General features: G+C 50.2%; 1 protein-coding gene across 1 annotated transcript in view; it reads left to right on the top strand.

The window, feature by feature from the left end:
• The first annotated feature begins 16,454 nt into the window (after window positions 1-16,454).
• Window positions 16,455-26,265, top strand: part of WNT9A (Wnt family member 9A) — a 52,209-nt gene continuing 42,398 nt past the window's right edge. Inside the window, exon 1 of the mRNA XM_084507900.1 lies at window positions 16,455-16,583. Within this exon, the coding sequence (XP_084364026.1) occupies window positions 16,489-16,583 (95 nt within the window). The 5' untranslated portion in view covers window positions 16,455-16,488. The remainder of the gene's footprint in view (window positions 16,584-26,265) is intronic.

Here is a 26,265-nt window from a genome sequence, read left to right as displayed (position 1 = left end):
AGGGCAAGGGGGATGAGCAGATTGCTTCCCTCTTGCTCTGCTTTGAGGTTTGTCAGCAGGGTAGGGATGAGGATAGCAGGCAGGTATTGGGGAGCAGGCTGCAGAATGGACATGGGGTGAGCCCTGCACCCCTGAGAGAGGCCACCACATCACATATGAACTCCCATAGTCAGAAATGCCATGTCCCATTCTGAATTCATTGGGCAGGATGGCTGGGTGTGCAGTTTTTTGCTCCCAAACCTGAGGCCAGCTCCAGAGCCCTGTGGCAAAATTCCTGCCACTAAGTATTACGAGCTGGATCAGGTTGTCTTCATCTGAAGGCAAGCAGAGTGGCACAAAGCACAGCCTGATACCTGTGTGGCATCCCTTCCAAACAGGGTGGCTGCCCCAAGCTGATCAGACCTAAAGGTGGCTCCCAGGGAAACTGCATTTCCCCCCCAAATGGGCTGGAAGTTAAAAATCCCAAGCAATTGCATACTGGTATACATACACATGTATTCTATGATCCTTTTTCATACACTTGCACTGCTTTCTTGCAAAAATGAAAATCTTGGGCAAATGTTTCTGGGCAAAGCACCTGACCTGTGACTCGTACACAGGGTCCCGTGTTGTGGTGTGACTATTTCTGAGCAACACACAGAAACAGGACTGAATGTTCAGAGCACACCACTGAACATTTTCCTAATAGCTCATCCTTGGAAATCCGGCACTGGTCCACAAAAGATGGACAGGAAAAGTAAACTGGAGATAAACTGGAAATTAGTGATCAGGGCTCCCATAACCTCCCTGGCAGGAAGGATGCAAATGTAGAACCACAGGGAGGCTGTTTTGTGGCTTCTTCCAAGGTCAAAATTTGCTTCTCACACCAGGTCAAAGATGAGGATATTAGACAGTGATGTGCAAGTTACCTGCCACTTGTGGAAAAAAGCATCCCCAAAAAAGGCAGTGATGAATCCAATGAATTGAAGTGGTATTTCCATGCATTCAGGCAATTCCACTCGGCTCCATCGAGTCCGGCACGTGAATAGAAGATAAGCAGTCGCTGTGTGTTTGCCCAGATCAGCTGGCTGATTGCCCATGTCCTTCATGACGGTGGCAAATGCCATGGTAGCTGAGTCCCTGTGCTGACATCAATCCCTGGCAGGAGCAAGAGACCCAGAGACACCAGCACGTGGATGGCTAAGGCACTCCACAGTCCCCAGTGGCCAGGTCTCCACTGGTTATAATGGGAGCTCAGATGTTCACTCAGATGGAGACCCCAAAGCTGGATTCAGTTGCCTTGATGAAGGAATCTAGTGCTATATGAGGCACCCTGGGGCAATCAGGACACCTTGAGCCTGGCCTGCAGTACACAGGGATTTTCAGATACCTGCACTCAGATGGAGTGGCAGCTGGAGGCTGGTGGGACGTGCTGGAGAGCATTTTAGGTGGTAGCACATACTTAAACAATTGAACTGTGCCTCCAGATGCACATAGCAAAATTCAGGCTCCTTTGTGCATAACCAAATCCAGCCTCTACTGCTCCTGCAAGGTAGAGGTTAATCCAAAGGCATCCTATTGTCAGCAGAACCTTACCTGCAAGTGGCAATTGTCAGAAACCAACCAAGCTGGTGAATATCTGGTAACTGGGGGCTGGGGGCAGGTCTCCAATGTTGGCATCATTTTGTTAGCTATGAGCTCTCTGACCAGCAGTCTGCTATGAATGAGCTGCACTGGGCTGTAGCCAGCCTTGCCTCTGGCCATACAGCTCCAGAGCTCACATGGAGCACTTAGGGAGAAAGTATAATATAAAATCGTTTGCTATGGGAAAGTAAGTGGCTGATATTCAGAAGGGGAATCACCGAAAACCAGCATCCAGGTAGTTTTACCCACAAGCTTTTTTTACAGCAATGACATTGTAAAGAGAAATCACCCTGTGAAGAAATGGAAGTTTGAACAGTATTTATTTATTTATTTATTTATTTTAGCAAACAATTACTGTGACAAACACATTACATCTGTAGGAAAGAGGAGTGTGGTTGAGAAGAGACCTGGTTATTTGCATTGAATTGCAATGCTTTGTGCTGGGTACTTTTGGGAGGAATACCAGCCTCTATCATCCCTGGCCTATCCAAGAATTTCAGTTCCTGCCCTTTTCTAACAATGTGAAGACGAGAACAAGCTTTGAAAGAATGAGACAGGGGAGCTGCTGACTGGCTGCAAGAAGCAGCAGTGAAATCTGAAGGCAGGTATGGTGTTATAAATGACCAAGGCTGTCTCCATTTAATATTTTTTCTGTACACTGCAGACTTCTTTGACAGAAAATGAGGTGGAATTTGAATTTGTGTTGGATTTTAAGAATTGCTACTTCTGCCTTTTCTCCCTTGGGTAAAATATTGTTTGTTGAACAGATTTATTCACTTTGGTTAAAGGGGGAGTTTTAGCTCCCTGGGCTAAACATTTTGCTGAACATTTTGCTGAATGTCCTCAGGTCCCTAGGGCGGGAGGCCCAATCTGCTGTTTTATGAGTGACCCCTTCACACTTGAGCCCGGTCTGTGCTGGTCAGCCTGCAGACGGGTCACACTAATGTTTAACTCCAACCTGTGTCACTGCATTCAGAGTTTTCTCCCCTCCAGATGAGCAAGCAGTTTATTCCCTCACTTTCCCAGCAGTGCACGTGGACACACTGACCCCATCTCCCCTCGGTCTCCCCTGTACCCAACAAGTCTATTGCCCTTCACTGGTCCTTTTTTTTTGAGCTCTTTTTTCCTCTTGGTTGCTTTCTCCTCTCTAGAGGATCCACATGAGACAATGGAAAGCCTGAGGCAGGTCAAGGCTTATTTTTGCCAGGAAGCACATGAGGATTCCTGCCTTGGGATGAGTAAAGGGTCCTGAGTTTTTGTATGTGCTAATAGGCCAAATCTGGGACTACAGGGTGAGAGGGCTCTGCTTCATGCAAGAGGGAGGTTAATGTCCTTGTAGTGTTTGATCCACAGTGCGGTTAGTTATTTTGGCCAAGGCAGTGGGCTCACCTGAGAGAAGCAAGGCTCCATCCCACAGGCTCCTCTGTAAGTGCTGAAACCTCTGGCACAAGGACAAGGGGAGGAACTCATGTCTCAAACCAGGGCATAAAGATCCATGCCAGCTCAGGCCGTAAGTGTTATCTCAACCTGCTTCCTTGCGGAGCAACTATAGCCTGCCTCATTCCCCCCGTTTTTAGGATGTGAGTTAAGCACATCTTGTCTCTGGAGACAGGAACTGTTACTGCTGATCCTCCTCTTTATCCTCATGGCCATGACCTCTCCCCATCATCCATCAAAATGTTCACTGCTTGGCGACAAAAAAAGTTGGCGAGGCTGAGGTGTCGGTGTGCCTCTCAGGATAGGAAGGGGACCTTTACTTCAAAGGTTACCCATCTGTGACCTGGAAGGCTTGAAGTACTTCCCAAGTGAAAAGTGTCCCCTGGGAAGGAACAAACACTGCAAGTGTTTGTAGACCGCTCTCCTATTGCCTCTTACCACCCTGGATGATGACATGAAGTCAAGGCTGTTGTTCCTAAGTGGGCTTGAAGTGTGTTGACTGTATTGGGTCACGAGCATTTCGAGACTGCTGTGGGGAGCCCTTTGTCTGGCCTGTAAGGTGTTATTGTCTGAGAGGTGTCTTTTTCATCTAGGTTAAGTGCCATTTCCCCCAGCCTCAGGTTGCCAGGCTGTGTGATTTACCAGACAGGGAAGTCACCACATCCTATTGACAGAGACGGGAACGTGTTGTTGGCAGTTGTAAAGGATGTCTCCCTGGCATGCTGGTCATTGATGATTCCTTCCATCGCCTCCTAGAGACACCCTGGGCAGACACATGTCGTGCTCTGGAAGTGACCATCTGGAGAAAGTGGGGCTAAGATGCTCAGCTTAGGCTGCTGTCAAATTAGGGGAGCTTGGAGTGAAATCTCCATTGCCTTCAGCCAGATAAAGACAGAGACTTGTAGGTCAAGACATAATTATACACTTTAATTGCCTGAATACAGTAGATCAGAATATTGAACCCAGTGACTCCCGCCTTGACTTTGGTAACCTCTAAATTCTCATCTGGATGACTCCAGGTGCTCCCAGGACTTGAAGCAGCTGTGTAGTTACTGTTTTAGAGATGTCCAAACAAAAGAAGCTTCCAAAATGACACCAGGAAATCAGGGACAACTAGATCACCTGAAACTGAGGTCCAAAACATCTTTGCTGGGTCTATGCAGACAACGCAGGACCTAGGGGTAGGATTTATGAATTTGGGATCCAGGAGTTGTATGATTTTTAAACAACCAGGAGGAGAGGTATTACTGAGACTTTGAAGTCCTAAGTGGTGATGGCTCTCAAACTGAGCTGGTGTTTAAGAAATGTGAGAGTGAATTCTGCATGTCAGCTTGCAGCCATTTACATTGTGTCTGATAGTCATAAAGTGCTGTGGGGCTGACACATTCATTTCATGTGAATCAGTGTCTGTTCATACACACATTGCTGCATGTGCAAAAACATGTTTTTGTATGGACACACCTATGTATTCATGTGCTATTGCTCCAGATGTTTCCACTAAGCTGGAATCAGAGCCCCACAGCCCCACATTTCTCCTCTCTCCCATTCTCCCAGTGTTGAATACTTTCCCTGCTCACAGCTGGGAAGTTGGCCTGTCGCATGCGCTGGAGGCAAGGAGCACTATCTGCGCGGGTTTACTCGTTGAACAATGTGAGTAGATGATTAACCATTAAAGCAACAGAGTTTGCTGACCCATTAACCACATAGGAAGGCCCTCTGATTTGCCAAACAATGGGTCCCATACAGAAAGCACCCCGACTTGCCCATCTTGCCAGCACCACTGCTGACAGAGCCATGAGGATATTGCCATGTAATGGCTCGTTTTGGGCTCCCACGCAACAAATCATGTGCCACAGGCCGGTGCTCCCCACGTTTTCATGGGCACTATGTTGACCTTGGAAATTAATCCTGCCAGAATCCATGCTCTGTATGTAAGCCCCAGGAGGCTTAGTAGCTGCCGTTTGTTTTGCACCTTCACTTCTGTTGCTTTGCAGGGGATGCAGAAATGCTGTGGCTGAGGTCAGCAGCATTGTAGCACAAGGTTTACTCATCAGGTTCATCACAGGTGAAACATAATCAGTTCTTGCATGGGGCAGAATTAATCACTCCTTTCTAACTTATCATTAATAATTAATCCCCGCATTGTGTGCCATCATTGCCATATTTTTAGATGCATCTCCAGTCCAACTGTCCCATCTGTATTTTTGCTCTATGAATGCTCAGTTATCCAGTACTAATTACCTGTCATTCTTCTTGGTGTGTGCTGCTGGAAATTCAGGGAATTGAATTTTCCACCTCTCTAATTTCTAATGAGAAGGAAAATTTGTGATGTAATAATATGATGGGAGAATCTGTTTGATCAGGATGTTATCAAAGTCATGATGAGACAAAACACCTGATACTGTCACAGAAAGATACCTTTTTTTCTTCAGGCTAGTACATGGATGTAGACTGGATGGGTGTTCTGCAAGCTGTAAGTCTGTTATATGGGATACCTGGGTTCCTGGGAATAGTGAAAGAGGAAGTTCCCCAAATACAGAACTAAGTCTGGGATCATCAAAAGTGTCTGAGAGCTGGATTGCTAAGGTTGTTTAGTATAATAAAGGAGAAAACAAAAGACAGAAGACAAAAGATCTGTTTTAAGACAAGGAAGAAAGAGAAAAAACATGGAAGTCCAACATTTGAACAGAAATTTCAAAATTAAACAGATATTTGAAACAAATAAGGGGAAACACTTCAACCTATTGAGCTTAAATTCTACTTCCTTTTTCCCCAAAATGGCTTTATAAATAAAACAAAACCTTCATTTCCAGAAACCCCTAGAAACCTTGCCCAGCTGTTTCAAACTGATGCACCTATACTTTTCAAAGGCATGGACAGTTAGAGTTAAGCACATCTTCAGCTCAGCTCAGGCAGCAGATGCTCTGCATGCACACAATATTACATCTTTGGATGCTAAAGGAACATTTTGCAAGATACTTTAAATCCCCAGTGTGCTCAATATGCCAGTGTCAGGCAGGGTGTGGGTTATTTTGCTTTCTCATGTGCTCCTGGGTCTACTTGCCAATACTCTGCCTGGGTTGCTCAGTAAGAGACTCAGTGTATTTTGGCTCTCGAGCCCTAGTCTTCAGGGCTATGGCTCTGGAGATGTTGTCTCAGTCAGTCTTGCGTGGACTACAACTGCTGATCCAGGAGGGCCTGAGTCATATCTGCCAGCTACATGCTGGTGTCTTGGATATCCTAGGTTCTCTCACATGGCCTAAGATGCTTGTATTAAGACAACTGATTGCCACGAATGGATTGTACTGACTAGAATGAGGCCTTAGGTGCTTAAAGGGAGAAGAATTACCATCTAGGTCCCATGACGCATATTATGTAGATCTCCAATAGCTATAGTGGAAGCCTGCCGTGGGTGTCTAACTCAGATGGAGTCATCTACATGCAACTCAGTGAACCTCATGTAAGGATTGGGTGGAAGTTGGATTACCCAGACATATACCGACTGCTGGATTTTGGGATAGATCTGGAGAGACCCAGCTGGTACCTCCAGGATGAGGATTCTACCCTATAGACTGCACTCAGATGGCAATGAGCTGTGGAGAGGGAAAACAACATAAGGAAACAGTGAGATGAGATTGCTCAGCAAGCACTTACACTGGATCAAGCAGTATGTGCTATTATCATCCTTGTTCATTGCGATGGTCTCCCACCATCAGTGATATCCGAATGCCTAAATATGAAGGCATCACTCTCAATTCAGCCCTGAGTCATTGCAATGGCTGTATTTGGAGACCACCCCAGCTGCACCAGCTAGCTCAGCAGTGATATTCAGATTTTCCCCAGAAATGAGTTCCCTATTGAGATCTGCATTTTTATTCTGCCTCTTAGGTGGAAAGAAGTGGTAAAGGATTTCAGTGGTGGGCTGGGATAAGGTTTGCAAGAGCCTGAGCAGCAGCTGGCACATTGCAAAATGATTATTTCATCACCCTGGCTGTGCAGGGAGGAATTAAACACTGAACAAGCAGGCAGAGAACAGGACTAGCAGCTGACAGGTAGCATAGCACACATGATCCTGTACTCTCTGCTCAGGCAGTCATAACCCTAAAAACATTTAAGTCTTTACAAGCAACCTGGGTGTCCAAGCTCCATTTACAGCCAATGGAGACACTAAGTGTAACCAATGAGGTGGGATTCAAGGGTCCAGACACGGTCATCTGGTATTGTTTGAGATGCCCCAGAGTGTCTTGGTGTCCTTCAGCTGCTGTTGCAGGAGACAGATGGATCTGGGTCCCACTGATGGTTCTGTGTTTTGCCCAATATCCATCCAAGAGTATCACTGCTGACCAACACAATGACTGTGATGCTGACTTCTGAGCTTGAGGGCTTTATTTATTTTATTTTATTTTATTTTATTTTATTTTATTTTATTTTATTTTATTTTATTTTATTTTATTTTATTTTATTTTATTTTATTTTATTTTATTTTATTTTATTTTATTTTATTTATTTTCAAAAAGCTCACTTTGCTCATGGGAGTTGAGACTCTCTCATGGGAAACTTCTGCCCTCTGGGAGCTCATAAGCCAAGATCTGTCAGCCTACTCACACCTTAACACAGGTAAAAACACCCAACTCCTAGACTCTCTGGCCAAAGACCAGAGAGAGGGCAACCTTTAAGACAATGACATTGGAGTTGCAGCCATAAATCCTAAACCTGCTTTACTAGACTTTAAAAGAAAACTAAACACCATGAAATAAAACCCTTTTATTTGCAAGAATTTCCCCCCTCCCCCCAAAAAAAAAAAAAAAAAAAAAAAAAAAAAAAAAAAAAAAGAAATAACATGACCAAAAGCACCCTTAGTCTAAAAATAAAAGCTAAGAGAGAGAGTTTCAGTGGTGCTGGAAAATACCTGATGCACGGTCAATGGGTGGGCTTGATATTGTGACTACAAAAATATTTTCCCTCAGCTTGTTTCTGGCTGTTTTGCAGCTGATGGTTTGCCAGATCTCTTGGCTGGATCCAGTCTGCTTCAGCATTCAATAAGATGGGTTTGCTAGCTAACCTGCCTGGCGTGAACGGACAGTGGCGTGGCAGGACTTGGGAAATGACTCCCTGGTATATATCCTAGAAATATTGCCCCGTTCTGAGCCCCCACAACTGCCAACAGTTTGAGAGAAACTGCCCAGAGCTGCTTGAAAGACAACCCATGGCTTCTTGGTCCTGCTTCAATAATGCAAACGGGGCATAGCAGGACTAAGGAGCAACAGGTTTTTCCCTTGGTTTAAGTGTGCCTGCTTGCAGGATGGAGCAAGGCAGGAGAAGTCTCTGGGAACACGCCTGCCATCCATGCACCGGCAGTGAAAAGGTTTGGATCCTGTTTTTGCCTCATCTCTGCAAAACTCTAGCAGCCCCAGCATAGGTGAAGAGAGCTGGTTCTGAGTGAGAGCCAAAGGGAGGCTGAGCCCCAAATGGGGCTGGAAAGTGGGGACAGAAACAAACACAGCTAGATTGGAAAGACCAGAGGTGTTTTTTATTTTATTTTATTTTTTCTCCCCAGGTTTTTCAGAAAGAAAAGTGAAATTGGAGAACAACAAAAGTCCTTTTGGCTCAGTTCGTAACTGTGCTTTTGAGCTCAGTTACTGATTTTGTTTCTTTCTGAGGGCATTTTGCTCCCCTCTTTGCTGCCTTTGGTTTGCATATAGGGATTTTTTTATTTTATATTTTATTTTATTATTATTTTTTAAGACAGTGTATCATTTAAAAAAAAAAAGGTCACATTTGGAAATATCCCAGGAAATCTGTTGGCATTTTGGACCTGCCTTGAGACCATGGCAAGGAATTTTTTTTTTCCCCAGAAAATTTCTTCCACCTTTTCTCCAGCCCAAACCATTTCAACAGGAATTTGTATCTTCTGTCACTTCCAAATGTCCATTTCCAGAAAACTCATTATCCAAATAGAATATACTATCCAAATCTGCTCCTCATCCCCTGTTATTATGTCTTGTTCTTTGCCATGTTCAGAGTTGACCAAACATCCCATATCCTTTTACAGTGAAACCAGTGGAAGGAACTGGATCCAAGATGAGCTTCTCCAGCCCCATGCACCCACACTTTTTCCTTCCTTCCTTCCCCTGACCACTCACTGACATTCAACACACACCAGCCCATCTCAGCCTCATCTGGCCTCATGCTGCAAACCACGTGCACAAAGACACTTTGGGAAAAGCTGATGCCATGACTTGTCCATTACCAGCAAGGAGAAACCTGAAATTGATAGTGGCAAGAAACTAGGAGTCAGTAAAAGGATGGTGATGGTTTTTATTTTTAAATGAGAACAGCAGTTCTTCAGAGGAACTTAAAAAAACTTGTGCATGGCCACATCTGGAGACAGGGATGGCTAGAAAATCACAATCAATTAAAAAACTTCAACTTAAGATTTATTTCCATGAATTTGATGGGATTTCTTCTTGGGAGGGCTTGCACATTTCTGTGCACTTCCCTCTGAGGGGACAGCAGCGATCACAGCCAGGGCACACAAACAGGGTCCTGCTGGGCTGCAGAAATCAGCCTCTTCTACCTGCTCTCTATCTCTCTCTCTCTCTGTCTGCTCCTTTCCCCTTTTTCCCACATTATCGTATCTCCCCTTTTCCCTCCCTGGGCCCTTGCATGGTTAATATATGTTCAAAGTCAAAGACCCTTGACTTGGGCATATCCCTGGTCATTGCCATCCATCCCTAAGATACAGAGGCAAGGTGTGTGACCTTAAAGATAGAGGAATAGGTTACCCCAGGGCACCTGTCACCCTAAGGATGAGGTAAACAAGAGGTTTTATGAGAACAGAGCTAATGAGGTCTCCTATGGATCTGCAGGCAGTGTCCTGATATCTGTCCGTGCAGTAACCCTGACTTTCAGCTCCCCTAAAGCCTCCCACACACATGTACTACTTCAGTTTCCTGATTTCCCCATCTCTGCTTGTTTCCCTACCACCTGCAGCATCCCCCAGCAGCACAGCCAGGGGCTGGCACCACACTCGTGGCATTATCAGCAAGCTAAAAAGGGCTTCTGAGCTCACCCAGGGCCTCACAGTGCACAGATCCAGGTCTCTCTCTTCTATCTGGCTGCTGATTTTCCCAAGGAAGCAAACTATCAGTAAACACCCTCGAATACTGGCTGGTCAATCACTGCATTTTACAGCACAGGCTCAGGCAGATTGTGAAAAGAGTCCAAGCTTGCTTGGCACTATTCCTTCAGACCTAAAAAACACCTCCTGCAGCTCTGTCTAACAAAAACATATTCATTCCTAACATGCCTGATTGTCATAAAGACAATAAGGACCTTATTTTGTACTGGGACTAGTTACATTAAAAAAGTCACTTTGGTCCATGCTATGAAGTCCCTGATTCTCCATGAAATCATGAGAGGTGTCCATGCTAAGGACAACCTGTCTAGGTTTACTTGAAGGGGCTATTCTGATGGTACTTAAGCAGAAAAACCTTTGAAAGTGCGGAGCACAACTCAGGAATGATACACGTGGAAGCAGGAGGAAAAAAATCAAATTTTTAGGTTGCTTTAAAGTCATTTTGCCAGCTCTTGGGAAGATCAGCAAACAGAGATGCTCTTTGTTGCCAGAGAGGAATGCCTGGGCCTTCAGAAAAACATTTGCTGGGCTTTCCAAGAAGATGAGATAATTTATGGTTCCTTTTTTTTTTTTTTTTTTTTTTTTTTTTTTTTTCAATGATGAAGAAAAAATTAAAAGTAAAACAATTGAAAACAGTTTGGTTAACACACATACATATAATATTAGCAAGCCCTGAGACTTGGGGCACCCCTGTGGGGGTGCTTTCCTGTGGCTCAGGTCCATCAAAGCTATTTGGGGAATACCCACCAAGTCATCCTATTTTCTCCATATCACTGAAAGTCCCTGTTGCCCACATGAATTAATCTCATCAATGGATAAAGAGTCCTGCCAAAGCATCATTCTTCACCCCCATGGGGACCTTGAAGCCTAGCTGATATTTTTTTTTTTAAAGAAAATAAATAAAGGAGCTGCTCCTGCTGGGGAGCAGGGCCTGGACCAGATGACCTCCTGAGGCCCCTTGTAAACATATTTTATGAGATTGCCTGATTATACCAAGAGCTGGCAATGCTGAGAAAGGATCTGCATGAGCCTGTTACCGCAGGCCAGGAGTAAGGTGCTTGCTAAAGCTTAATAAGATTTAGCTGCTGCTGTGTAACAGATGCCTATTGGGACCTGTTGGGTAAGTCTCTTTCAAAGTATTTTAATATGGGTCCTGTAATTAGTTAAGAGAGGGGACTTCTGATGTCAGGGAGGGTTAGAGAAACCCACTGCTTGTAGGGATTTGGTGCGAGGGGCCCTGCCAGGGGTCTGGCCCATGGCAGCCCTGTGCCCTGGCCTGGTTCTGATTGTTTTCATCAGATCAGCTCATTCTGGGGTAGAATCACAGAGGAACAAACAAAAACTTAGTAGGCATAGCCCTATGGGCTATGGCTCAGTCTGGTAATCCTCTATCTTCTGTAATTGGGGTGGGCACCCAACACGCCCATGTCCCTGCATCTCTGTCCTTGATGGAAGGGGAAATGTGGTGGATAACTACACACAGACCATCGCGACATGACAGGCTCTCCTTTTTGCCTTGAATAGCCCCAAATAACAGACTGGTGAAGGTTTTGGGGCCTCTTCTTCATTTGGAGAGGTGGGAACACACGGGATGGGGGCAATCAGGGCCAGGATGCTCCTCGCTTGCAGTGATTTGCCCTCCCCAGAGCCCTGGGAAAAGGGGGATGCTCTCAGGCTGGTTTCCAGCAGCCCAGCTGGAAGCAATGGGCATATTTTGGGCACATCTTTGCCCCCAGAAATGTTAGTCCTGGAGGGCTGGGCACCAGCAGGTCCAACACAACACAACACAACTCAACACAACACAACTCAATACAACATAACACAACACTACACAACATAACACCGCAGTCCTGAATTTCAGAGCTGTCCCCAGGGTGACTCCGGCTGCCTGCTGGAAAAGAAGCACGAAGCTGGCTCTGAGCCCATGTGTGATCACTGGGAGGGAGGGAACACCCTGGAAGTCCCCATGACGGCAAAAAAAGAGTAACTGGAAACGAAGGCGGTGGCGGCTGGAGGAACTTGCACGGTGTGGTCCCTGAGATGGTGGAATAACCAACCACCCGTGGGCAGGCAGCGCTCCTGGGTCTTGTCTGTTATTTCAGACCGTATCCGGAGGGCAGATAAATGCCAGGCCCACTTCTAATTAAGGAAACTGAGGAAAGGAAATGTGAATGGCTCGTCTCGGAGGTGATCCGCCGGGAGGAAACGCAGCTGGAGGCTTCTCACCAAGGTCCCCACCTCTCGCTGCCTTGCTGGAGTTACTCCCGTCTGGGGAGTGAGTGCCAAGGATCTGGTGGGGAACCCATGCAGAACTGGCAGCCAGGGATGAGCCAGATGACTTCATGGGTATTTTCCTTCCCTCTTGCACTCCTGTGACTCAGCTGCCCCGTTGAGCTGGTGAGCTTTGGGTCGTGCAGCGAGACCTGGGTGAGCTCGGAGGGCAGATGGCTCTGCAGGGAAAAAGATGCGGAACAGAGGCATAAAGAGGGAAGGGGAGCCCCAAGGGAAAATAAAAATAAAAAAGCCAAGCTTCCTTCTAAAATCCTAGCAAGGATGGTGGCAAAGTCTCCTCTGGGGTAGGGAAGCCTCTGGAGCACTGGGCACAGGCTGAGCACTGGGAACCACTTGAGAGCCAAGTCACAGAACAGGAAAACTCGAAGCCACCTTCCAGATTACCCTGTGCCCTAATGTGCCCGGGGAGCCTGGTGGGGTGGCCACGGCTGGATTTGCTGCCCGAGGATGTCCTGGTGGCTGTCAGGGGTCAGAGTCACCCCTAGGGCAAGGCGGGCAGTGGGTGCGGGATGCTGGGGCCCTTTGCAGGACCCCAGGTTTGCTGCTGCTCCCCAAGCTCCCCAACCTCCTAGTCCCTCATTCGCATTGTGACCTGATGTCTTGCTTCTGTCCTGAAGAAGACCTTGCCATGCCAGCAGCAGCACTGTTTTCTGATGTGACATTGCCACTGAAAACCCTAAATTTGGTTGTTTCCCTTCATCCTGTAAATAAAACGCCTGCTTAAAGTGCCGAGCGCTTCCACGCCTGTGCCGATGTGCCACTGCCCTCTGCTGTCGGTGGTTCCAGGGACACCGGCCAAGGCCACCTTGCTGAGCAGAAACACCTGGCTTCTGTGTCACCCCAGCAACTGCTGAAGAACCTGGAAAGCCTCAAAGCTGCCTGGGGAGGATGCTACATCCAGGACCGGTGCACCGTCCCCCAGCACCACAAGCAGCATCAACGGCGAAGTCAGCATCTGCTTAGGCTTCCCCTTCCCCTGACCAAAAAGCAGAAGCGCTGACTATTTTCAGTGCTGTCTCACTTTGGAAAGAGTCACGCACACCCCAGCACATCTCCCTATCTGTGGCACCCTGCTGCAGGCAGAGGAAATGAGTAAGGGTGAGGGCTATGCTGCCTTCCCAGGAACCAGCCTCGCACCCCTGCACAGGGATGCTCGGAGCAAGCTGGGTTTCCTTCCACTCTCCCCTTGCTGAGCACACCAGCTTCTTGGAGATGTGCACGAAGGATTATTCTTGCATTTTTTCCAGCAGGGAAACATGCAGGCAAAGCCTCCTGTTGAGATATATTTACTCCTGTTTGTCCTCCCCTTCATTCGCAGTCCGGTGTTGTTTTTATTTAAGCTGGAGGAGCTCAGGTGGGAGCATGAGGACACCCAACGTGACCCCAGAGCCGGTCCCTGCCTCCCAAAGTCTCCTCGGTGAAAGGCCTCTAGATGGGGCTTTAATGCAACGTTGCTGCCGGCTGCCCGCGGAGCCCAGGAGCCGGTCACCTTCCAGCACCCCACGAAGACGCTGGGATGGAGCTGTGTTGCTTTGACCTGACCATCAAAATAAAGGGACTGAAATACTGCAGGGCCCTGGGGGGTCATGTCTGTCTGATTAATTTATTTATCTCATTGAAATTGATCCACTGACCCCCTCTCATGTTTTGCACCCACTGATGCTGAGTGTCCTCGGGACCACCCGTGCACGGATGCTCAAAGTTTGGCAGGGTGCAAACCAGAGTGACATTCTATGGGGCCACTTGGCAAAGGTTGGGGCCAGGAATGGCTGAGATGTTTTATGGGATCCTGGAAATTTAAACAGCCTTCCCTCTCCCTCTCTTTTCCCCCTCCCCATAATTTTATTCTGAAAATAAGCAAAACCTAAATAGTTTGTGCAGTGTCAGTAAGGCTGGAAATGGCACAGTGCACGGTGAGCAGAGAGAATAAATTCTTGATGCTGTTCCAGAGCCTGTTCTGAGGGTTATCTGAGGGTCCTGCTGCCTCATCCTGCACCCCTTGGGCACAGCTCTGCAGAGATGAGAGTTTTAAACCTCTGGGGATGCTGGCTGACAGGTGAGGGGCCGGTGCCAAGTACCCACGCCCCCTCCTGTGCCAGTCCCCGTGGGACATGCGGCCATTGCCACAGCGTGACACATGCACACACGCCTGGGAGGAAAACCTTTTTGTTCTCGGCCCGTGGCAGGTGCAGAAGTTGCTTTGAGCGTGACGGCGAGAGTGACGTGGAGAGCAACGCTGCCACCAAGCGTGGATCCAAAGGCTGACTTTTAGGGCATTAACTGCTTCCCAGCCACGTCCTGGTCCTCCTGCCCGTGCACCGGGGGCTCTGCGCTCCCCTCTGTTGCATGCCACCTTGCACGCTGGATCAGCCCCCGTTCCTCTTGCCTTTACAGGGCTGAATAGGCTGAACATAACTTAGTTCTTGTACGAGGGATCAGCACTTGTCTTGTGTGCCTTGCCTAGCCTCTGCACACCAGTGCTTGTGTGCAGCCATGGGCACCCGCATGCCTGGTCTGTGCACGGCTTGCGAGCCCTCGCACAGCTCCTCACCCTTGGCATGCCCCTTAACCCTGGTGCGTGGACAATCTTCGCAGGGTTGCCTAGCCCTTGTATTTATAGCTCCTGCATGCCTTGCCTGTGTAAGCCTGCTTAGCCCTTACACAAATGTCCAGAGCTTGCAAGAGCATCTGGCCTTTGCACAGCTGGCCAGCCTTGCACGCTTACCCCTTGCACAGCCTTTTGGTGTTTGCATGACAACCTAGCCCTTGCACAGCTGGTCAGCCCTTGCACGTCTAGCCTTTGTGGCACTGCTGCTCCTCGTGATGCTCTCTGATCGCAGCACATTCTGTGCTTGCACACCAATGCACTCCTTGCACCACCGTCTGGCTGTGGCATGTCCAAACCTTGCCCTGCCACATCCAGCCTTCACACACCTAACCCTTGCACAAATGCCCAGCCCTTGCACACCCGTCCAGCCCTGGTGCATCCAATTCTTGCACAGCCAGCTCTGGCCTGCCTGCCTGTGTCCCAGCTCTGGGACACCCATCCTTGTCCATCTCCCTGTCACATCCCTGTCCTGTCCCCATCCCCATCCTGTGCCCATCTCGTCCCTGTCTCTTTCCTGTCCACAGCCCTGTCTCATCCATGTCCCCATCTCTGCCCTGTCCCCATCCCTGTCCCCATCCTGTCTCCATCCCATCCCTGTCACTTTCCCTGTCCTGTCCTGGTCCCCGTTCCCACCCTCATCCCTGTCCTCATCCCCATTCCATCCCCGTCCCTTTCCCATCCCTGTCCCTGTCCTATCCCCATCCATGTCCCGTCCATATCTCCGTCCCATCCCTGTCCCCGTTCCATCCCCATCCCTTTCCCTGTCCCTTTCCCATATCATCCCATCCCTGCCCCTGTCCCCATCCCATCCCGCCCCTGTCCCCATCCCCATCCCCGTCCTGTCCTTATCCCCTTCCCCGTCCTATTCCTGTCCCCATCCAGTCCCTGCCCCTGTCCAGTCCCAGTCCCTGTCCCTGTCCCTATCCTTATCCCTGTCCCCGTTCCTGTCTCTGTCCTGTCCCTGTCCGGTCCCCATCCCTGTGCCTATCCCATCCTTGTCCCCTTCCCTGTCCCCTTCCCCGTCCCCATCTCCATCCCCGTCCCGTCCCCGTCCCTGTCCTGTTCCCATCCTTGTCCTTGTCCCTATCCCGTCCCCATCCCGTCCCCGTCCCCGTCCCGTCCCGTCCCGTCCCGTCCCGTCCCGTCCCTCCCCGCCCTTCCCCTCTCCGCCCGCCTCCCGGAGGAGGGGGAGGACGGACCTCAGGGCGTGCCCACCCCTCCCCTTCCCCTCCCCTCCCTTTCACCCCTCCCCTCCCCTCTCCGTAACCCCTCCCCCGGCCCCGTGGCCCCTCCCCGGGCCGGCCGGGCGCTATAAGAGGCGGCGCGGGGCGGCCGGGGCGCAGCGGGCGCGGCGGGGGAACGAGATGAGCAGCGCCGGCGCCGCTGCAAGATGCTGGATGGACACGTCCTGCTGGGATGGCTCTCCTCCTGCGCGCTCCTAGGGCTGCTCGCCTGCGCCCCGCGGCCCTCCGCCGCCTACTTTGGGTAGGTGCCGGCTCCTCCGCTTTTTCCCTTTTCTTTTTTTTTTTTTTTATTTTTTTTTTATATTTTTTATTTTTTGGGGAAAAATGAGGTTTTGCGCCTCGCTCGCCCCGAGGAAGGGATGCTGTGCATGCCTGCTGTCTCCTCTCGCTGGAAGGTGCTGGGCATCCCCTGCTGACAGCCGGCACTCGCTCTGTGCTGTCCCGGAGCCGGATCCCCCTATCCTACCCTCGGCTTGCAGGGAAGGGTTTGGGTCCGTCCTGCCCCGACAGGACGGGTGGCTCTGCCCTGCACAGAAGGAACCGGGATATTTTTTAGGGGTGCTGCCAGCACGGGGCACCCCAAACCCTCTCCTTCCCCCTACTTTACGCACAGGTGCTGTCAGCATCCCCACAGCGGGATTATTTCCCATAGCAGGGAGTGCATCTCGCTGTCCCCAGCCTGAGCAGGACTTGCACCCCAAAAAGCCGAGGATCTCCCTGTCCCCTCCCGGGGCTGCCCCGCATCCCGGTGCCCCCGGTGCTCACCTGAGCGCTGCGCAGCGGCCGGCAGGGGGCGGCACCGGCCCGCACCCGCTCCGCACCCCGCAGGTGGATCCGAGCCCCCTGCCCCTGTCCCGGCGGAGAGCAGAGCCCCACGAACCCACCCAACCCCCTTAAACCCACCCCATAACCGCAACCCCTTTGCAAAACCCTTTCCCGCACGGAGAGTCCGCTGATTTTTCTTCGCTTGCTGTCCCTGCTTTGATTTTTTGGGGACTCGCGTTTTGTTGTCGGGAAGACCCTACCCAAATAATAGGGTCGGGAGTGGGGCGTGAGCACCTGGCTCAGCTGGAGGAGCGCTGGTTCTCGCTTAGCTTTGGGCTGGTGTGCTCTGGCCGCTGGTAGGAGCCACTGGACCAGCCCCGAGGAAGCCGGAGCGGAGTTGAGGTTTCCCCCCCCCTCTTTCCAGTAAAACAAATCCCGGTGTCGAGGCTTGTCCATTGCCTGTGGTCTGGCAAAGCTCTCCGAGCAGCGCTACTTACATCTTCTCTTTCCAACTCGAGAGCTGTTTAACTTCCTGCTGCTGGGGCTGCTTTAGCGAGGAAACCGCCTGTCCTGTGCGTGCAGGTTTGGGGGAAAAAAAATCCTTTTTCTCCTGCCGCAGCTGCACTGAGCCCAGGAGCTCGTGTATCCGCTGAAGACCACCAGCACTGAGCAGTTGTAGTGTGCCTGGGGGACTGATGGGGCTTGTAAGGAGCTTGGCTGTAATTTTGCTGTTAATCCATGTGGTGCTGGTATCTGCTGCAGAGCAGCAGGTAACTCCTTCTCCTCTCTGGCTTCTGGGATTTTGCTTCTGGCCTCATGGGGCTGGTGTAGGCTTAAATTCAGGGTGAAGGTGTTGAGCTGAGGGCAGTGTGCTGATGGTCTGGTGTCCTGACCGTCCTGGGTGCCTCGGGACAGCTGCTGCTTCTGATTTAAGGCTCCCTCCCTGGCAAAGAGAGGGGAGAGGAGATGCTGCCAGATGTGTGCCCGCTCCGATGTGCTCTCCAGCGCTCTGAGGCTGCTGCGGTACGCAGGGAAGTTTGCTTATGCAAAGCATCCTGCTCGCCCCTTAGCAGCATCTGCTGCTAATCTCCTCTTTGTTCTTCCCAGGGGCCTGCAGCGGAGCCTGCACTTGCTGGGCTGCTGGGGACTGGGGGAATAGTCAGTGTGGAGGTCCTTGGTCCCCACTGATCCCACTGATGTGTGATCCCACGAGGGTGTGGGAGAGGTGAGCTCTGCTCGCTGCTGGCTTCCTTACCCCTGATAAAGGAGCTTGCTCTTCCTGGAGGTCTCACCTGGAAAAACCTGTGTTCCTGCAGGGCTCTTGATGCTTCAGGTACCCTGTGATGGCTGGTGTTGATCCTTCTTGCTATGCTGCTGCTTATAAAGGTAGCTGTGTGCCTGGGGGATCTGCCCCAAGTATTATTTGAATGTGAATCCATCCCCCAAAAAATGTGATTCTTTACCCCCTGCTTTGGGACAGAGCTGAAATGCCAAAGTGGGCTCAGCTAATGTGACACCTTGTCTAGGCAGGGGAAGGGATGCTCCTTCCTGCTCCAAGGTGCCATCAGAGCCACCGTGACACCTTCGGTGGCCTGCTAGCACCTCTGCTCCAGGTGCTGACATCCCTGCTGGAGTGGGTGCACGAAGCAGATGTCGTGCTGCAGCTTTGCTGCTCCCTTCTGCAGGCTGCTGGGGGATAGGGACAGCTGTGGGTGATCCCTTCCCTCCCCCCCATCCCCAAAGTCTTATTTCAGGGAAAGAATTTGGTGTCTCCAAATGTGTGGCCTGCCAGGGAATTAGTGCGGGGGGGTACAGAAATGGGGCATGGTTACACGATAACGAGATTGTGTCAGCATGTAGTTATGTCTGTGCCTGCCCCGTGGGGCGGGGGTGATGCTGGGCTAAGGAGGCCACAGCTGGAGGCTGCTGCCTTCTCCATCCCCGGGCTGCCTGGTTAGGATATGGGCTGAAAGTGACAGGGAGGGGTTTGTCCTTTGCTTGGGGTTACGCTGGCAGCCTCAGCGCTGCTTGCTGGGTGTTGCTGACCTCCTCCCTGGTGCAGGAGGGGAGAAGCTGCCAGCTTGACCTGGCCCAGCAAAGGCAGGGGCTGCAGGGATGCTGGTGCTTTCCCTAGTGAGCAGGGCTGTGTCCCTGTAGACCCATAGGGTCAGAAGGGGCTTGTTGGTCTTAGTCACAGATAGCAGCTGGTGGAGGCTGGCCTTGGGGATGCGGTGATGGAGCATCTCCCCAGCCCTGTCTGATGGGATTTCCTGATATTATGGAGGGGACAGCATGCTTGTGACACCGCCCAGGAGCTGGTGGCTTATGGCAGGTTCAACGTCACCCGTTGGGATGCCTGCTGGTGAGGGTGCATGTTAGGATAGGGGTATGTTTGGGAGATGTGAACCCAGAAGGGGATGCATTGCCCTGCGATAAGCCTGGTGAGATGCACGGGCTGTGCCCCAAGCCAGCCTGCTTTTAAGTTCAGCCCTTTCCTTTGCAACTGGGCTGTCTTAAAACTAATCTTCACTGTATTAGAGCTGGCTGATGGGGGATTGCTTGGAGCAGCCCCAGGCTGCTGGGATCCCTGAGAAGGCATTGCGTTTCACTTGCCTCCCCTTCCTGCTTCTCTTGTGCTTTTCAGCCTTGGGTGTGGGCACCTCCCCTCCCTCCCTTTCCTCCCACAAAATTGGGGGTGGTGGAAATGCCGCAGCAGCATCTGGGAGCTGTGTTGGGCCCTGCACTGCTGGGCTTTGGAGGTGGCAGACGACAAGATCAGCTGTGCTGGGGTGATTAACTCCGGCCCTGCAGTGCCCTAGGATGGGGAGCTGGCCCACAGGAGCTTGCTCCTTTCCTGAGCCGCCTGCTCTGAGCTCGCATCATGTCAGGGCCATAAATCAAAACCCTTCTGTTTCTTTCTGGGTGCTCTGATTTATGGCCTGACTCTGTTTTGATACGCCCCTAACTTTTTGCCGAGGGAAGTGTTCCTCTCTGTGGCTCAGCGTTTGCTCTGCTCTCCTCCCTCTGCAGAAGGAGCTGAGGAGCCGAGCAGCTCTGCCCCCCTCTGCAAACACTTGTCAAGACAGTAGTAATGTTACAAGTGGCTCATGCTCACATAGTGTTTATATTGACAGATTGCAATGTTCTTCGTAAATGTAACCGATCCGTACCCTGCACGCAGGCAACAGGAACCCTGAAATGCTTGCGTGGGGGAGAGGGAGGGAGGGGAGCATAGCTTACCCTAATTTACCAACATGCTGCTACTGGGAGCAGGTGCTGGATTGCACAGCGGGGTTTTTGGTGCAGGAAGTGCAGAATGGCTTTGCTGCCCATGGCAGGTGCAGGATAGGTGCCTGAGCTATGCTTCGAGTGCTGCTGGGGTGGAAGTGCAATGTGCCCTGCCTTCTGAGGCATTTTTGGCAAAACAATGCAGAAAATTGCTGTGAGCACTGGACTGGCGTGGATGTCCAGGTGATGATGACCACCCAGATGGGGTGGGTTTGTGGGGGGAGTCTGAGTTAGCATGACCTTCTGTATGGATTTGCTACAAGCGCAGTACCAGCTTGAACATCCCTTCCAATAAAAGCAAACCCCATGGGTGCTGGCCCTCTGCTGACCACCTCTTGCAGCCTGTGGACGTGCTAGTTGCTCACCCAGCTGCTGCACATCCAAGCTCTCTGTACCTGTCACTTGATGGTGGTGTGGGGCCACGCACCCGACTGGCGGCTCCCACCCGCCGCCTGTGAACTCCCCGCAGCCAGGCCGCCCTGGGTTTGCTTTCCAGACACGCTGGCCGTCCCCGGCGTGTGTGTGAGATGGAGCAGCTGGTTCTCGGCACAACCCGAAAACAAAACCTGGGCTCGGGTGGTGAGGGAGGAATGCAGTGCACAGTTGAGCGCAGCTGGAGTGCCGGGAGGTGGCTCTGCCATCCTGCCCCGCTGCCGGGAGCTTCTCTGCCTTTCCCCCAGATGGTGAGGCTGGAGTTTAAGGTGCTGGATTTCTGGGTTTGCTTGGAATAGAAAGGGTGGGCCTGGCTGCTTTCCCTGCTCCTTTTCAGCTGGGTGAGTTGTCACGTAGAGGCTCTGCCTGCTTTGATGGGCTGCTCTCACTCGTTTAGCCTCTCCAGGCCAGCTGAAAGCAGCATTTAACCCCTGTTCTTTTGCAAAGGGGACCCCCATGTCCAGATAATGCACTTGCTTTGTGGTTGATTGAAGGTGGTACTGGAACTGATGAAGTGCCCTAAGGATCATGACAAACCTGGGAGCATTGGAGAAGTAGCTCTGGGTGTGCATGAGATCCCCCAGACCTGCGTTGTCAGGCTGGGGGGTGCCTGGCAGCTCCCTCCACCTGTGGTGTGGTGTTGGAGCAGAGCTTCATTCATGCAGGTTTGTGTCTTAGACTCATGCCCTGGATTGACTGCATTGCTTGAGACCTGAGGACAGTTGCCTCGTGCCTCAGTTTCCCTTAGCTGCCAGCTCAGCAGCTAAACTGAGCTTGTTAATGGGGAGTGCTGTGCATACCCTATGTCCAAATACTGTTCCCTTTTTTTGGGATGGACACCAATGCTACAGATGACTCCTGGGGGAGAGGGTGGCTCGTTATGAGACCATTAAGTGAATACCTGGCAAAGCAGGAGGCAGCCAGTGACTTCCTTTAATGTGACTGGTGATGCAGAACTGGAGGCCGGGGATCTATAGGACTCTGGTCTCCTGGTGAAAGGCTTGGTCAATGATTAACTTGCTTTCTGGAAGCTGCTAACAACAATAAAAGGGAGTCCAGCCCCACAACCCCAACACAAAAAGCCCATGAGTGTTTAATTATTAAAGGCCTTGTGCTTTATTGAAGGGTAATGAGAATTGCCTTAAGGCTTATTCAGTGGTGGGTAATTGAATTAGGCTGTGGGATTTTAAGGGGGGAAGGTCTGGGAGGCTGCATGGAGAATCCAGTGTGATGCTCCTTGGTCTGAATCATCCCAGCTTGACTGTTTTTTTTTCAGTCTTTTGCTTTCTTTTTTTTTGTTTGCTTAATGCTCTCTGCTGGTGGTGTAATTGCTTCTTGGAAATGTTCCTGCCCCAAGGATGCTCCCTTCATCTTGTTTAGGTGGATACTGACAACTTTCATTCCTGGTGTCTTCCTTTGAAGTGTTGATATTTATTTATTCCTTGAGATTTTTTGGTGGGAGAGCCAAGCCAGAAGACACTCAACTAAGCCATCTGTATTCATGGAGCAGTCAGAGAGACAGAGGTGGTACAGAACTGGTGGGCATCCCCTTTGTTTCCAGTGCATGAGGTGGTTTCTGCTGCAGAGTTGCATGGGGCCTAGAAAGCTCAGAAGAGGTGAAGACATCTGTCTGTGCCGTCTTCTGCTCATGTCCCTGTTCATCCCTCTTAATTCAAGAGAGGGATTTGGGTTGGATGGAAGTTTTACAGCTTTTTTTTTTTTTTTTTTTTTGGAGGCTGTTGAGCTTTCCTGTTGGAATATGAGGGAAGCATTTTGAACACTGACCCTTAGGTCAGGTTACCAGAGGTGTAAAGACTTCTACTGCCAGAAGCTCCACATAGATCCTCAGCTCCAGTTACATGGAGCAGTGACATCTTCAGCATGTGGCTGAATCTCTGGTCACTTGGTCTGTGGTACTGATGGACAAGTCCATCCCAGATTTCAGCAGAGGTATTTAAGCAGAGAGGGCTCAAAGCATTAAAACTGTTTTGCTCTGCTGTATGTTAAAGCTCTGATTTTTGTCTATGTAGCTACAGCTGTGTCCTGTGGACAGTACTCCTGAGTGGGATGGCACTTTCTATACTAAAGCATATGTTAAAATTCATCCCAAGCTCCCTGACCCTCCAGGTAGGAACCTGCCAGGTTCCCAGTGTTTTCCTGAGGGGGTGTGGTGTTGAAGCAATCCCAAAAGTTTTGCATACCTGGCTCTCTGGACTGCAACCACACAGAGCCCCTGGCTTCTCTCCATAAGGAAGCAGTCTTGCTCTGTGCAGACAGAAAAGCGCTCTAGTGGCTTGTGGCGTGTTAATGCAGCTGGTTCCTCAGTCTGAGCAGCCCTCAGCCACCGGGTCCGGGGGGAACGCTGTCCCTCCTGCAGGATGTGGTTGCGTGAGGCTGCTGCAGGTCCTGGAGCAGCACGCCAGGCAGGGCACATGTTCCTGAAAGACTGGACCCAGAGCTGGGAATAGGAGCTAGAAGTTATGATGCTGGATGGGAAGGGTTAACCCTTTTGGAACTAGATGTCAAAAATCCTAGTTTTTCTTTTCTTTCCCACCCCCCCACCCCCCCCCCCCCGTTTAACTGTGCTTTTTAAGGTTCCCTCGGATCATGGCTGTAAGTGCTAATGAGCCTTATCTCTCGAGATATGGTCATAAAATACACTTATGAAGTTTATCAGCTTGGTAAGCTTTACATTTCATTGTAATGTGTGTTTGCAGTGCGCTAAGTGGAACAGGGAGTATTTTGTGACTACATGGATAAACACAGCAGGTATGGGATTTGCTTTAGCTGATAGAGTTCTTTGCAACAGCTACGGGTAGAAAAACATCAGAATAGATTTTTCTATTTCCAATGGATCAAACAGCTCCTGTATGTGCCGCATGGTCTTCCAGTCTGCTTGTGACCTGAAATCCTCCTCCTGCAAGGTGGGGGGGGGAATATTTTGTTGGTTCAGTTGCTGAAGGGCTTCTTTTGGGGGAAGGGGAAATGACAGGTTAAAAAAACTTGAACTCTTCCTTTGGAAAGAACATGGAGCAGAACAGCGCTCCTATACACCCGCTGCAGAACATGCAAACTCAACAGTATCTGACATTAATGCTGAGTCTGTGCTGGCTTGGAAGGTAGCATGGAGCGTGCAGTTCATGTTGATGGGATGCCATGAAGTATGGGAGTTGGCAGGCATTTTATGAGCATATTCATTTGGCCTAGCTCATTAAAATAGCATTAATTGGATAGCCAGACGCTTGTGGAGCTTGGGAGGAAAAAAATAGGTTGCTCTAACTTCTGCATTTTTCTTACACTAGGTGGACATGTTTCACAACAGCAGCAAGAGTTTCCTTTCTTGGAAAAACTGTTCAGAGTGCTCCAGAGACTGAAGGAGCACAACTGGTCCTTTAATGTGCATGGTAGGAGGTAGCTGCTTGCGCTCTGGAGCAACAAGTGGTTTTGTCTGGAGGTGAATAATGAAGTACTGAGATGCACATAGGAATATCTGAGCTTAAAAACATGTCGACTGGCTGTCTTCTGGCTATGGAGGCACTGGGAGGAATGGGCAGAAGTTTAGCCAAGGCCTTGGTCTACTGTTGGGAAACCTCTGTGGGACCAAACTGTAGAGCAGCTTCCCAAAGTAAGCTAGGGTCTAACAAACTCTGGATTCTAGACAAAGTCCTTCTGGAAGAAGCCCAGGAGTAAAAGAACAAGCTTCCATATCCTCTTGGTCTATTTTCAATCTTCTTTCATACTCACAGTACAATGAAATTGAATTTGAGATATGAGGATGTGTCCTGAGTGACCTCTGGGTGGTGCATTCATACCTAACAGGTAATTAGGTGGGACAGGTTGCCAAGATGAATTATTTTGGTGCACAGAGCCTGTGGTTTGACACTGGATTTCCAGCTTTTGTATCTTTTGTACTCTTCAACATGTCAGCATAAGCTGGTCACAGCTTTGCTCTGAAAGGATCAGCATTACCAGGTGAGCACTGATAGAGGTGGGTTCTCCCACACCTTCAATAAAGCCTCTTCTAAACCCCAGTCAGAGCAAGTTATTACCCTTTATATTCCACCTCCAAGTGCTCTATTTCTGTTCCCTGCTGCCACCACTCAGCTGTAGGTGCCAGCTCCCCCAGCCCTGCATGTGGGCACGAGCTTGTGCTGCTGACCCCCTATGGGCTCAGCTGTGGGATCACCAAGGGCTTGTGTTAGAGGAGTGCCCACTTCCAGGCTCTAATATGTGTGGCCTGGCAGGTTGCTCTCATGACATGCTTGCTTCAATCTTTGTAGCCTCCTCACCTTGTTACTGGACAGGGATGGTGCAGAAGACCTGCCTGTGGCTAATTCCCAGTGTAGACCTTGCTCTGTGAACTCCTCCTGAGCTGAGTGCATTGACAGGCTGTCAATGCTATGGTGAGGTCAGACCTTTAGATATCAGCATTGAAATGTTTTCTCTCTGCAGGTTGATTTTTTTATTTTTTTTGACTTGATATTGTGCTTGGTGTTGCAATAAAACAAAACTTACACTGGGCTGCCTACAACACTTACTAGAGATTGTAGGTGGAGCTGGTTCTGCTGTGCAGGTGGACCTGTTGCAGAGGACTTCTTGCGGAGCTTTCCAGCTCTGTCTTCAAGGATTACTGCTGGCAAACACCTTGGTCTGAACTCTGAAGCTGCCAAGTGTTCACTCTTTTGCATGCTCAAATAGTGCTCCTGGGCTGTGCTGTAGCTGAGCTTAGAGGGTCTGCATTTTAGCCTGGTAAGCAACATGAGTGCTTCATTTTGGATCTGTGCTAAGACTTCTGTCAGCAGCCCCTGGCAGGATGTGTTTTTTGGGGATCAGTTCTATGCCCAACCCTACCACTGAAGCTCCCCAATACCTGCAGGAGGTCTGCCACATCCTTTTCCTAGTTGCTTTCCCGTCAAAACCTGCTTTCAATGGAATCATGAGACACAAATTGAAAGACAGTGGGAAGCACCAGTCCTGCCTCTTATGGACCTCAGCCTCTTCCAGGGTAGTGCCTTTCAGTGCTGGGGAGCTTGTCATGTTATGCCATTTAGGATGAGGACCCAACCTTTTGCACTGGCTCCATTGGTATTGGTTTTGGGGACCTCTTTCAGAGAAGCTGGCTTCAGCTGGGCTTGTCCAGCTTAGCTCAGCTTGCAGGCTGCTGTGAGCCCTGCAGTGCCACAGCTCCTGGGGGCTGCCCATCTCCTCTGACCAGAAACCCTACCCTGGAGCCCAAACCCCTCTGGGGACAGTTCACCACAACTGATACTTTATTTAACAGAACTGGCTTGTTTTGCTTAATCTTGACAAAATTCTTTCCTAGCCCTAATCCTCTTCCAGAGTAAGGTGAGATCCTGAAATACCTGGCAAACTAATAGCACAGCTCTTTCTGCATCTCTGGGCCTCTCTGTAATCAAAAGTGGGAGGGGGGGCAGGGG

This window comes from Aythya ferina, assembly GCF_964211825.1.
Source record: "Aythya ferina genome assembly, chromosome: 2".
Taxonomy (NCBI): Eukaryota; Metazoa; Chordata; class Aves; order Anseriformes; family Anatidae; genus Aythya; species Aythya ferina.
Note: the sequence above shows the minus strand (reverse complement) of the source record. Positions and strands in the feature narration are given on the sequence as shown.